The following is a 14,875-nucleotide window of genomic DNA, read 5'->3' on the forward strand; positions in this document are numbered from 1 at the left end:
GCAGATTTCCATCTTGTCCTCACAGGTGCACTCTCCCAACTCACTCACTCCCTCCAGCATCACTTCCTGCTTTAATGGGTGGTTGTCTGTGAGATTTTAACCCCTTGTGCGCTGGCTTCCAGGGTTTAGGAGTGGAGGCTCCATCCCACCCAAATAACACTTTGGAGCCTCCAAAATTCCAGGCCCCAAACTACTTTATTAAGATAGAGAAGACTGCAAGCCAGTCCTCTCTGAATTAGCGCCTGCCTGGAACTTTTCACCCACTTTTGGGTGACCCCCTGAACCTTCTACCTCTATTTAAATGGACCATAGTCCAAACAGTGGTGCCGTATAGCACCCGTCCAGTACCCACCCCCTGTGTCCTGTACAGAAGTCTTAAGGAAGTATTTAGAGATCAAGAAAAGGACAAGAAGCAGGGGCAGACAAAAGGGGGGCAGAGAAACAGGGGACAAGAATCAAGGGACAAGGGTCACTCCATCATGGCGTCAGGGTCACATCATCCATGCCACGCTCGGCCCAAGAGATAAACTCAGAAGAGTATCCTAGACTTGCTTTTAACATGGGAGTATATAGAAGGGGTGCATGGCTTTAAAAAAAAAACATCGGTGCTTCCCAGCCGTAGGTCCCCCAGACAGCAAACTTTGCACACTTGTAGAGGGGAACTGGGGCTACATGTGTGCCAAGTTTCTGGTTCAGGGGAACTATGGCCGGCCAGTACCTGGTCCCCAAAATTACCAGAGAAATTACCATTTAACATAGGAGTCTATGGAAGGGGTGCCTAACTTTGAAAAATTGGTGCTACCCGGCCGTAGGTCCCCTGGACAACAAACTTTGCACACTTGTAGAGGAAGAGTGGGGCTTCATGTGTGCAAAGTGGGGACCAGGGGACCTACGGCCGGCCGGTACCAGGTCCCCAAAGTCCGGGAGATCAGGCGCAAAAAGGTGACTCGAGTATATGTAATATATTTTGGCACACTCGAGTGTATACTCGAGTATATACGATTTATATTTTATTATATTTATATATATATATTTTGGCACACACTTCATGAGCTGAAGACTTTTGTGGAAGAGGTGAATAGATTGGGAAGACAAGGTTGATTGATACAGAGTTGGTGGAGGTATAATGTTCTATTTGACCTAAGTTTATTTGTGAGTATCTGGAGAGTGATTGAGGAGGATATACCTACATTGAAGGATTATACCAATACGCTTCTGATGCTCTGGACTTTTTGACTTTGGTTTCAAACATTATTTGCCAGGGGGCACTGAACTTGGTCTGGCTGCTGGGAGTTTGCGGTTGGGTGCTCTTGTGGAACTGGTCGATATCTATACTGATACAAGTATACATGCGCGTACGCACATAAAATGCCTGTCCTCAGGCACATTTTTTTTCCAATTTTGGGTTACGGCTCTGAACGCAGCATGCGTTTAAAGAGGAGGTCCGGGAAAAAAATATATATTAAAAGCCAGCAGCTACACATACTGCAGCTGTTGGATTTTAATAAATGGAGAGTTACCTGTCCTGCTGTCCCTCGATGTCGGAAGTAGGGTTCCCGGCGTGAAGCCGACAGGCTACACTGCCGCCGCCATTGCGGGTAAGGGAACCCGGCAGTGTAGCCTTTTGGCTTCATGCCGGGAACCCTACTGCGCATGCGCGAGGCCCCGCTCCTCTCTCCTATTAGCCCGGCGGCCAGGGGAGGAGGAGGGAGCCCCCCCCCCCCCACCACACTCCACTCTTGGACAGAGTAATGCTTCATGATGCCCTTCACATAGAGTCTGCCATGGAATGAGCACCAGGCCAATATAGAAGCCTATAAGCAGGTGGGTGGGGCTCTGGGTATGCCTTTCCTTTCCCGTTTGAGTTATGCGGAGTGGTCATAAGGAGCCTTTCAAACTCACTGGGATTTTGATTTTGAGACACTTTTTTTAAATTAGCTTAGTAGTCTGTTACTTCACGTGGAATGCACGGTGGCAGGTTTCCACTGGGAAAAAAAAAGTCCTTCCTGTTGAAGTGGTGGTGCACAATTCTGGGTGAGATTGAGAATATTTGGGGTCTTCAGAGGGACAAAAGGCGTTCGGGGGCCTGAACAAAGGTGTAGAGGAACGTCAGGTCCCCGTAGCTGCTGTCTGTCAGGCAGGGGAAGCTCCTTTGATAATTAAAAGCGTAATCTTAATTCAGAAGAGAGTGGCGCAGGCTGTATGCTTGAGTCACTCTTTGTTAATTCCGCTCTTTATTTCTACGTCTTTCTATTAGAGTAGAAAGGAGAAGAGATTGTTGTAATGACTGAATGAAGAAAATCTGGGACTCCTCTCTGGATTTAGTGTTTATTCCTCACCTGTGCTGATCTCTGGAGGGATTTCCTTCTCATTACATGGATCATCACCCTTCACATATGGTCTTTCTGCTTCAACAGTAATCAGACATCCACACTTAAGAAGAAAAAGGAATAAACATGTTACACTGACTTTAAACATACATCAGATTTTTAATCTGAATATTATATAAATATGATTAAAACGGCCCAATAATTAAAAAAAATATATATAGGTAGATTCAGGTAGAGTTAGGCCGACTTATCAGTAGATAAGTCGACCTAACTCAGAATCTACGCCGACTTATGTTTAAGCGTATGCTCAAACAGAGATACGCTTAAACATATCTAAGATAAGACGGCTTGCGCCGTCCTATCTTAGGTTGCAATTTTTCGGATGGCCGCTAGGTGGCGCTTCCATTGCGGTCGGCGTAGAATATGTAAATGAGTTGATACGCCGATTCACGAACGTACGCCCGGCCGCCGCAGTAGTTTTACGCCGCTTCCGTAAGGCATTAGCAGGCCTAAAGTTATTCCACCTATTAGGTGGAATAACAATGTTAAAGTATGGCCGCCGTTCCCGCCGCGAGATTCAAATTTTTTACGTTGTTTGCGTAAGTCGTCCGCGAATCGGGATTTACGTCCACGTCGAAATCAATAGGCCCGTGCGGCGTACGTAGCCGCAATGCACACTGGGAAATGTAGGCGCCCGGCGCATGCGCAGTTTAAATAAAACGTAAAAAACGTGATGTCAAGCCTCATTACCATCAAACACGCCCCCCTCCAACACATTTGAATTCGGCGCCCTTACGCCCGCCCGCTTTAGGCTACGCCGCCGTATAATAGCAGGCAAGTATATTGAGAATCATTACTAGCCTAGCTAATTTACGGCGGCGTAGCCTAAACACGCTAAGCTACGCCGCCGTAACTTTAATCCAATGTACCTGAATCTACCTAATAGTTTAGAGCAGGGGTATTGAATTAAAATTCATGGAGGTCCGATAAGTAAAATTTTCTTCCAGCCGAGGTCCGCATCGCAGTTTCGTGCAATTACCCCAATTCTTTACATTGCAGCCCAAGGGTGCAGGCACGACACACCATTCGTTTGAATGGGCTGCTGCGCCTGTGTTTTTGCTGGGAAAAGGTCCTGGCATCTTTTTAAAAAGGCAGCCACAAGGAAACTGCATGATGCGTTTGTACCATGCAATTTCCATGTGCAGAAAATTGCACTTTGCATTTTAGTGCATTTAGGAGTCAATGGTACCCCTTTACGTTTTCTGTGCAGCACCTCATTTTGTGCGCAGCTGGTTGTCCGCTTCACATCTTCCCCACCACAGCCCTGTCCCCCTTCACATATCCCCCCACACAGTATTACCCCCTTCACATATCACCCCACACAGTATTACCCCCTTCACATATCACCCCACACAGTATTACCCCCCTTCACATATCCCCCCCACACAGTATTGCCCCATCACATATCCCCCCCACACAGTATATTACCCCATCACATATCCCCCACACAGTATTGCCCCATTACATATCACCCCACACAGTATTACCCCATCACATATCTCCCAACACAGTATTGCCCTATCACATATCCCCCACACAGTATTGCTCCATTACATATCCCCCCACACAGTTTTGCCCCCTTTACATGACCCCATCACATATCCCCCACACAGTATTACCACATTACACATCCCCCCACACAGTATTACCACATTACATATCCCCCCACACAGTTTTGCCCCCTTTACATGACCCCCATCACATATCCCCCACACATTATTGCCCCATAACATATCCCCCACACATTATTGCCCCCTTTACATGACCCCATCACAGATCCCCCCACACAGTATTGCCCCATCTAATATCCCCAAACACAGTATTGCCCCATCACATATCCCCCCACACAGTATTGCCCCATCACAGATCCACCCACACAGTATTGCCCCATTACATATCCCCACACAGTATTGCCCCATCACATATCCCCCCACACAGTATTGCCCCATCACAGATCCCCCCACACAGTATTGCCCCATCACAGATCCCCCCACACAGTATTGCCCCATTACATATCCCCCCACACAGTATTGCCCCATTACATATCCCCCACACAGTATTGCCCCATCACATATCCCCCCACACAGTATTGCCCCATTACATATCCCCCCACACAGTATTGCCCCATTACATATCCCCCACACAGTATTGCCCCCTTTACATGACCTCATCACATATCCCACCACACAGTATTGCCCCATCACATATCCCCCACACAGTATTGCCCCCTTTACATGACCCCATCACATATCTCACCACACAGTATTGCCCCATCACATATCCCCCCCCACAGTATTTCCCCTTTACATGACCCCCATCACAGATCCCCCCCCATACAGTATTGCCCCTTTACATGACCCCCATCACAGATCCCCCCCCCATACAGTATTGCCCCATCACATATTCCCCCCCTCCACACACAATATTGCCCCATCACATAATTCCCCCCACACAGTACTGCCCCCTTTACATGATGCCCCCTTTACATGACCCCCCCTTCACACACACAGCACTGCCCCCGCTCCCCATCCTTATCATTTTCATACATTTTCCTCCCTTCCTCCCTTCCCTCTTCACTCCTACCTTTCACAGAGCGCGGGGCGGGAGGCGGGACAGTCGTGGACTGAAGGCGCGGGAGCTGTCGGGTTGACTTTTCGGCGAACTGGTGATTGGCTGCTAGGACCGCCTCCTAGCAGCCAATCACCTCCCATCTAACACGACAGGCAGCTACCTCTCTGGTCCCGCCTCCCGCTGTTCGCTCCTCTGCTAATAATAGCGGAGGAGGCTGGGGACCAAAGCGGCGACTAAATGGCGCGATCGCCGCGGTCCGGAAAGAGCAGCAGCTCGGGCCGGACGCGGACCGCGGGCCGCCATTTAGTGATGCCTGGTTTAGAGGAACTTGGCCAAGTGCTGTTGGAATCAAAACTGTCCACAAAGCATAGAATCAAAATTAGTGTTTCAAATAGCAACTCTCTACTTTCTACATCCTGTTGGGGAAGATATCCCCTCCCTTCCTGTCCTAGAGACACAAAGGGAAGTAAGGGGGTTAAGACTGCAACAGGTATATTCATTAAAAGAACAGAGATAGGTCTAATTTCTGGCAACCTCATCCTCCTGAGGGAACTCCTGATGTTCCAGTGTGGAGTCCCGGGAATGCAGAGGACGGGGACATCTCTCTGGTGGGTTCCCATTACTGGATCCATCTGTAGGAAACACACACTGACTGAATACATTGTTTCTATGTCTTTATATCAGAGGATGTGTATCTAGGGGGATCCTCAATACAAGAAATGAAAGTCTCCTCTTACCCGGAGATGTGAGGGGCGGCCGCTTCTCCATCATGACGTCCTTGTAGAGATCCTTGTGTCCTTCTATATACTCCCACTCCTCCATGGAGAAATAGACAGTGACATCCTGACACCTTATAGGAACCTGACAACACACAATGATACCGTCACCATCCAGACACACCCCTTGTCTGTTACTGGATAATGTCCCAGAACTCCCGGCACCGCTCACCTCTCCCGTCAGCAGATCAATGATCTTCTGGGTGACTTCTAGGATCTTCCTATTGTTTCTCTTTGATGTCAGGGAGGGAGGTGGGGGATCACTGGACTTTATGGGTCCATAATCCTATGAAATGAAAAAATACTGTATATTGTAGAAATATAGCTACTTGTCCCACAATACCTTTCACTTATCTGTGTTTTATTAATATAGATTAGAGTGATGTCATGTGACCTCCCAGAATCCTCCTCACCCCTCCGGTCAGGTCTGTGTTTTATTAATAGAGATAAGAGTGATGTCATGTGACCTCCCAGAATCCTCCTCACCTCTCCGGTCAGCTCTGTGTTTTATTAATAGAGATAAGAGTGATGTCATGTGACCTCCCAGAATCCTCCTCACCTCTCCGGTCAGCTCTGTGTTTTATTAATAGAGATAAGAGTGATGTCATGTGACCTCCCAGAATCCTCCTCACCTCTCCGGTTAGCAGGTAGATGATCTCCAGGGTGAGATTTAATATCCTCTCAGTTGTGTGACTCCGGTTCTTCTCCATCTTTCCTGATGAGATAAGGAATGGAGTCTACTTCCCTTGGGGGGCCAACTGTGATGAAACCTCTGTAACATATAAAAAATAAATCAATGTAGTTTAATGATTTAGAATACAGAATAATTGATCTAAAGTCCTACAGGGATTGGCTCTGCCCTTGCCTGTGCTGGCTTGCCACCCCTCTTCTCTCATCTACATCCAGACACAGTAAGTATTTAGCCCCATGGAAGTTCACAGGGATTTCCGCAACACCCAGCTGGCTACAGAAGGGAGCATGGAGCCCCGAGGGGTGCCGACACTGCAAACTCCAAGTCAAAGCTCTCTGAACAGACACAACTCATTATACTCACCTCCAGTGATCTCCTCTTTTTTTCCCAGGGGCCAGGGGCCAGGCCCCCCCCCCCCCCCAACCCCCACAAGCAATACTCACCACCCCTCTCTAGCTACAGCAATAATAAATAGATTCTAAGGGCCAGATTCACAAAGAGATACGACGGTGTATCTACAGATACACCGTCGTATCCCTGACTTACATTGGTCCTATCTATGCGCCTGATTCATAGAATCAGTTACGCATAGATATGGCTAAGATCCGACAGTGTTACACTGTCGGATCTTATTTTCAATTTGAAAATGGCGCCGGGGGCGTTCCCGCTGATTTACGTTGAATAATACGTAAATCAGCGAGATACGCAAATTCACTAACGTACGCGGACCCGACGCAGTCTTCTTACGACGTTTCCGTAGCGGCTTTCCCGTCGTATACTTACCCCTGCTTTTATCAGGCGCAGCCAATGTTAAGTATAGCCGGAGTTCCCGCGTCGAATTAAAATTTTCTAACGTCGTTTGCGTACGCCGATTCACAAACACGCGCGTCGCAAGTCACGCTCACGTCGAAACCACTGACGTCCTAGTGACGTCAGTGGGAGCAATGCACGCGGGGAAATTCCCCGGACGGCGCATGCGCATTTAAATCGGCGCGGGAACGCGCCTGATTTAAATAGTACACTCCCCCTAGCCGCGGAATTTGAATTCCGCCGGGGGATTTAGGATCCGCCGCCGCAAGTTTGTAGGTAAGTGGTTTGTGAATTAGCCACTTGCCTCTCAAACTTGCGGGAGCGGATCTTAAATCACGTAGATCGAGCGGATCTATAGATCCGCTGATCTACGTGAATCTGGCCCAAGATGTCCATTTTACACTTCCAAATCACGCAAGAAACGCAAGTTCCCAAGAAGTGATGACCTTTGGGTTTGGGTCAAACTCACAGTTGACTGGAAACCAAGTTGTTCGCAGTTAGCCGAATGGGTGAACCAGACTGCCAGATTTGTCCAGTTCATCTGCTCACCTGCACCTTTGGCTGCTGCAAGTCATTAATTTAGTGGTGACAGCAGTACTGCCAGTAAATAGGGAGGAGCTCTGGCGTTTTCGCACAGTCCACGTGCAGAGTCCGCCAGGAAGTCTGCACTGCGCTACGCTAATCACAGGCATTGTTCTGATGCTCAGCTGCAGAGATCGGGAAATGTCTCCCTGCCTATGATTAGCGCAGCGCCGACTTCCTGGCGGGCTCGGCATGTAGACTGTGCGAACACGCCGGAGCTCATCCCTACCAGTAAATGACAGCTTCCCGCCCAGGGATCCTGGGAACATCGCTGACCATAGACAGACAAGACTAGAGATGAGCTCAGGCATGTTCAGATCCCAGTCCGAACCCACCTGAGTGAGCCCCCAGGAAGCTGTCACTGTACTGGGCCAATCATAAGCAGCCAAGGCATTCTCTACCCCTGCTGCTGAAGATGATTGGCCCAGTACAGCAACATCTTCCAGAGGGCTCACTCAGGTGGGTTCAGACTGGGATCCATTGTCACTAAGGATGAGCTCCGGCGTGTTCGCATAGAACACGTGCAGAGCCCGCCAGGAAGTCGGCACCCGCGCTGCGCTAATCACAGCCAGGCAGACATTTCCCGATCTCTGCAGCCGAGCATCGGACAATGTTTGCCTGGCTGTGATTAGCGCAGCGCGGGTGCCGACTTCCTGGCGGGCTCTGCACGTGTTCTATGCGAACACGCCGGAGCTCATCCTTAATTGTCACGTGCCTGATGAAGGGGTCCTGCAAGGGTCCAAAAAGTCACTTTTTTTAACTATGATGCGATTGCTAAATAAACCTTTGTACCCATTCTGGAGATCCTTGGTGTGCTGGTGACTAGGCATGAGCTCCGGTGTGTTCGCACAGTCCACATGCAGAGCCCGCCAGGAAGTCGGCACTGTGCTGCGCTAATCACAGGCAGGGAGACATATTCCTGATGCTCGGATGCAGAGATCGGGAAAGGTCTCCCTGCCTGTGGTTAGTACATCGCCGTGCCGACTTCCTGGCGGGCTCTACACGTGGAGTGGGCGAGCACGCCGGAGAGCTCATCTCTATTCCCTATGTAGAAGGTATGTGGCTTGGTATGGTCCAGGAAGCAGGGAGCCCACTTTTGCTGCCCTTCTCTTTCTTGCTGGCTAGGCTGACCATAAATAGCTTCCTTTACCTTAGTGCAGTCCTCCTTCACTTACCTCATCCTTCCATTTTGCTTTTAAATGTCCTTATTTCTTCTGAGAAATCCTCACTTCCTGTTCTTCTGTCTGTAACTCCACACAGTAATGCGAGGCTTTCTCCCTGGTGTGGAGAAAGCCTCTTGAGGGGGCGAGCAGGCAAGTCAGGACGCTCTCTACTTTGCAGATAGAGAAAGGAGCTGTGTGTTAGTGGGCATCCTGACACTCCTGCTCGCCCCCTCCCCCCTGAAGAGGCTTTCTCCACACCAGGGAGAAAGCCTCGCATTACTGTGTGGAGTTACAGACAGAAGAACAGGAAGTGAGGATTTCTCAGAAGAAAAAAAGGACATTTAAAAGCAAAATGGAAGGATGAGGTAAGTGAAGGAGGACTGCACTAAGGTAAAGGAAGCTATTTAGGGGGGGGGGAATTGAGATACATATATATGTATATAATAAAAAATAGTAAATAAACAGACTGATATTGAGATGTACCCATTGCCTTACCTGTGTGATCAATTTTACAGGGTTTATCCCCCCCCTTCTCTGTACAATCCACCGCCTTACACATAGCCAACCCCCTTACCTCCACACTGTGCACCTTCCTATTACAACAATCCAGATTCCTGGGGAGGGACACACTAAAAGTTTATGTGAGCTTACATGTCATGCTACCTGGTCTATCAGGCTACAAAAAAATGGCCACAATTCTCACACAAAACCAGCTTATACATTAGAGAGCAATTCTTTTAAGCTTTAACTGCAAGACAAGCACAAATTCTTATATAATTGCTCCATAATAAACGACATATGATGCTCAAATAACCAGCATACAGGAATACGGATTTGAAAAAAGCTGGTAGTAGAAAGAAAAAAATAATAATATTGTGGCCACGACAAAATGGCCGTTGTCTCTTCTGCTTTGAGGACAGCACTTCGCTCTCTAGAGGTGGATCTGTGACAGCGGAGAATGTGACAGCAAGTTATCCAATGAGTGACCAGTGGGTGTAACAAAATGTCCGCTTACCCACTTCACAGTGTATCCCTACAATGGACGAGTGTAGGGTGTAGCAAGATGGCGGCGGCGAAATGTCACTTCCGTGACACTTTCTGACTTGTCATCTAATCACTATAGCGACAAGGAAGCAGCTGTGCGGCGGTGGAACGCACACATCCGAAGTGATGTTATTAGAATAAAGATTATTAATGCAGTTAATGTAATGAAAAGGAAATGGTTCTATTATTAATAACAATAATATTATCAAAAATTATAATAAGATTTTTTTAGAACCAGGAATCCATTACAAAGGGGCACAGCAGGTGACTCGGGAACTCAGCACAGGGGTGGTGGGAACCCCTCATAATGGGCACAGCAGGCGTACAGATCTGGTAACTCAGCACAGGGGTGGTGGGAACCCCTCATAATGGGCACAGCAGGCGTACAGACCCAGGAACTCAGCACAGGGGTGGTGGGAACCCCTGATAATGGGCACAGCAGGCGTACAGACCTGTTAACTCAGCACAGGGGTGGTGGGAACCCCTCATAATGGGCACAGCAGGCGTACAGATCTGTTAACTCAGCACAGGGGTGGTGAGAATCCCTCATAATGGGCACAGCAGGCGTACAGACCTGTTAACTCAGCACAGGGGTGGTGGGAACCCCTCATAATGGGCACAGCAGGCGTACAGATCTGTTAACTCAGCACAGGGGTGGTGAGAATCCCTCATAATGGGCACAGCAGGCGTACAGACCTGGTAACTCAGCACAGGGGTGGTGGGAACCCCTCATAATGGGCACAGCAGGCGTACAGACCTGGTAACTCAGCACAGGGGTGGTGGAAACCCCTCATAATGGGCACAGCAGACGTACAGACCCCGGAAATCAGCACTGGGGTGATGGAACCCCCTCATCATAATGGGCACAGCACACATACAGACCTGGGAACTCAGCACAGGGGTGGTGGGAACCCCTCATAATGGGCACAGCAGGTGTACAGACTCAGGAACTCAGCACAGGGGTGGTGGCAACCCCTCATCATAATGGGCAAAGCACACGTAGAGACCCGGGAACTTAGCACAGGGATGGTGGGAACCCCTCATAATGGGCACAGCAGGCGTACAGACCTGGGAACTCAGCACAGGGGTGGTGGAAACCCCTCATAATGGGCACAGCAGACTACAGACCCGGGAACTCAGCACAGGGGTGGTGGGAACCCCCTCATCATATTGGGCACTGCAAGTGTACAGACTTGAGAACCCCTCATAATGTGCACAGCAGGCATACAGAACCAGGAACTTAGCACAGAGCTGGTGAGAATCTCTCATAATGGGCACAGCAGGTGTACAGACTCGGGAACTCAGCACAGGGGTGGTGGGAACCCCCTCATAATAATGGGCATACAGACCCGGAAACTTAGTACAGGGATGGTGGGAACCCCTCATAATGGGCACAGCACGAGTATAGATCTGGGAACTCAGTACAGGGGTGATGGTAACCCCCTCATAAAGGCGCACAGCACACGTATAGACCCGGGAACTCAGTACAAGGATGGTGAGAACCCCTCAAAATGGGCACAGCAGGCATACAGACCTGGGAACTTAGTACAGGGGTGGTGGGAACCCCTCGCCATAATGGGCACAGCACACATATAGATCTGGGAAGTTTATGCATCAATTTGAATTGTATGAGAGACTATCTGTTAAGTCATAAAATTGAGAGTGATGGAAGAGATATTATCAGTATTTAGATCAACAACTGGAGCCCATGTACTGATGATCAAGGCAACTGAAAAGATGGCCATAGGGAGGACAAAAAGTCCAGGAAAGGGGCCACTAATCTATTATGTCTCTCAGAAGTAACTTCAGGTCCTGCTTATGTAGCTGGCAGAGGCGGCTCTAGGCTTTGTGAGGTCTTAAGCAAAACTTAGACACAGGGGCCCCAAAAATCAAGCAAATAAAAATGGCTGCAGAAAGATGCACGGATCTAGCACTCTAGTGATTGAGCAGAGGCAAATTAGGCAGCCGCGAGGCCCCTGTGAGTGCGAGGCCTTAGGCGACCGCCTAATTAAAGAGCCGCCTCTGGTAGCTGGTATATCCAAAAGGGAATGAAGACCAGGGGGATAGCCAGTAGCTCACTGGGGTGTATGGGCTGGGAAGGCTCTGTATGAGAGCAAACACAGCGTCCCTCAAATAGCCGACTCACCTCAATAAGGTGTGATACTGGCAATCAACCAAGCATACAAAAGAAAAAGGTGAAAAGAGAGCCTCACCTGCAATGATTACTTAGGACCACGCAGTTCATAGATATTTTATTACACAAAAATATCAAAAGGCAATACAAAAAACACTGGATACAAATCCCATCACCGGCACCTCAGTAAAAAATAAACAGTGTTGTCTCATCAAGCTGCATCTTGATCAGGCAGCGGTGTGTATTTTTTTTTATTGCCCCCCCTCCGGTGCCACAATCGGCACCTGTAACGTAATGTAATGTATTGATGATAATGTGTATTGTAAGTTAGCAGACAGCCTAAAGGTCAGGTCATCAGCTGTAGTTAATTAGCTCATGTAAATTAGGTCAGGTCCCGGAGTCAGTGGGCCAGATTCAGATAGATTAGCGGATCTTTAGATCCGCTAATCTATCTGATTTACGATCCGCCGGCGCAATTTTGCGAGGCTAGTGCAGTATTCAGAAAGCACTTACCTCCAAACTTGTGCCGGCGGATCATAACTCCCCCAGCGGAATTCAAATTCCGCGGCTAGGGGGAGTGTACAATTTAAATCAGGCGTGTCCCCGCACCGATTTAACTGCGCATGCGCCGCCGGGGAAATTTCCCAGTGCGCATGCTCCAAATGACGTCGCTAGGACGTCATTGTTTTCGGCGTGAACGTAAATTACGGCCATCCGTATTCGCGACCGACTTACGCGAAGATTCGCAGCGTGATGAATGTGCTTACTCCATTACGCACGGTAGTTTTCCCGTCTCATTACTTGCTTCTGAGCATGCGTGGGTTTTTCACGTTGTTTAAGCCCACACACGATCATTTTTTACAACCCGAAAAACGTCATAGTTTAAAACGTCGTTAACAAATGCAGCATGTTCGAGAAAAAAACAATTGTTTTTCAGAACCCGAAAAATGATGTGAAGCCCACACACGATCATTTTTAAATTAAATTTTTTTAAAACTTCGTTATTTTACATACCGAAAAATTATCGTGTGTACGCGGCATCAGGCTCAGGTCTCCCATTGATATGTAACATTTATGCTTTTTTTCTCCGGGCTCTCCCTTCCCATCGGGGGCCCGGAGAGATGATCACCGTCTGCCGGATGTGCAGCATAGAGATGACTGGTGACCAGTCGCTCAGAAGCGAACGCACACGCAAGTCCCGCCCATGTATGTAAACGTCGTTCAAAAAACACATGTGAGGTGTCGCCGCGTGCGTTAGAGCGTGTGCAACAATTCTAGCACAAGACCTCCTCTGTAACTCTAAACTGGTAACCTGTAAAAAATTTAAAGCGTCGCCTATGGAGATTTTTAAGTAACGAAGTTTGGCGCCATTCCATGAGTGTGAGCAGTATTTAAAGCGTGACATGTTAGGTATCTATTTACTCGGCGTAACATCATCTTTCATATTTTACAAAAAAATTGGGATAACTTTACTGTTTTGTTATTTTTTAATTCATGAAACCATTTTTTACAAAAAGAAGGCATTTGAAAAATTATTGCGCAAATACCGTGCAAGATAAAAAGTTGCAATGACCGCCATTTTATTCTCTAGGGTGTTTGCTAAAAACAAAACATGTATATTGTTTGGGGGTTCTGAGTAATTTTCTAGCAAAAGAATAATGATTTGTACATAGGAGAGAAGTGACAGAATAGGCCCGGTATGGAGGTGGGTATTAAAGCCCTGTATTGATGTGGTTAAAGGTACCGCGACTGAAAAGAGGTTGAGAAACACGTCTCAAAAACAGAAAAACATGTCTGTGGCGATGACAGATTACAATACAATTCAGTGACAAAAAAAAAAAAAAAAAGCACAAAGGGTTTTATGGGATACAAAGATTTATTTAGTTTTGTATACAAATTTGTAAGTTTTCAAAAGATAAGTCAAACCCTTCATAGCGTTGTTTTTCTGAGGTAACATAGATCTATACCCTTCATGGCGTTGTTTTTCTGAGGTAACATAGATCTATACCCTTCATGGCGTTGTTTTTCTGAGGTAACATAGATCTATACCCTTCATGGTGTTGGTTTTCTGAGGTAACATAGCTCTATACCCTTCATGGCGTTGTTTTTCTGAGGTAACATAGATCTATACCCTTCAATGGCATTGTTTTTCTGAGGTAACATAGATCTATACCCTTCATGGCGTTGTTGTTCTGAGGTAACATAGATCTATACCCTTCATGGCGTTGTTTTTCTGAGGTAACATAGATCTATACCCTTCAATGGCATTGTTTTTCTGAGGTAACATAGATCTATACTCTTCATGGCGTTGTTGTTCTGAGGTAACATAGATCTATACCCTTCATGGCGTTGTTTTGCTGAGGTAACATAGATCTATACCCTTCATGGCGTTGTTTTTCTGAGGTAACATAGATCTATACCCTTCATGGTGTTGGTTTTCTGAGGTAACATAGCTCTATACCCTTCATGGCGTTGTTTTTCTGAGGTAACATAGATCTATACCCTTCAATGGCATTGTTTTTCTGAGGTAACATAGATCTATACCCTTCATGGCGTTGTTGTTCTGAGGTAACATAGATCTATACCCTTCATGGCGTTGTTTTGCTGAGGTAACATAGATCTATACCCTTCATGGCGTTGTTTTGCTGAGGTAACATAGATCTATACCCTAAGTGGATGACATTATGTTTGCTATAGCCCTGTGTATCCCAAAC

The 14,875-nt window shown here is 47.5% G+C and overlaps 1 protein-coding gene and 1 long non-coding RNA gene across 7 annotated transcripts in view; both read right to left on the reverse strand.

Annotated features, from left to right (window-relative positions):
- The window catches only part of LOC120909855 (zinc finger protein 436-like), an 865,309-nt gene that overhangs the window by 24,794 nt on the left and 825,640 nt on the right, over positions 1-14,875 (reverse strand). For all 6 annotated transcript variants that reach the window (XM_040321594.1, XM_040321593.1, XM_040321591.1 and 3 more), the window contains exons 3-4: positions 5,496-5,593; positions 2,340-2,433 (exon numbers count right to left, since the gene is read on the reverse strand). In XM_040321594.1, coding sequence (XP_040177528.1) covers positions 2,340-2,433; positions 5,496-5,593 — 192 coding nt within the window. The remainder of the gene's footprint in view (positions 1-2,339; positions 2,434-5,495; positions 5,594-14,875) is intronic.
- Positions 5,784-6,330, reverse strand: LOC120909974. Its single transcript, XR_005741403.1, has 3 exons — positions 6,297-6,330; positions 5,910-6,023; positions 5,784-5,822 (listed from the first exon to the last, which is right to left on the reverse strand). It is a non-coding gene; the product is annotated as an uncharacterized LOC120909974 (long non-coding RNA).

Source organism: Rana temporaria, chromosome 8 (genome assembly GCF_905171775.1).
Source record: "Rana temporaria chromosome 8, aRanTem1.1, whole genome shotgun sequence".
In the NCBI taxonomy this organism is placed as follows: domain Eukaryota; kingdom Metazoa; phylum Chordata; class Amphibia; order Anura; family Ranidae; genus Rana; species Rana temporaria.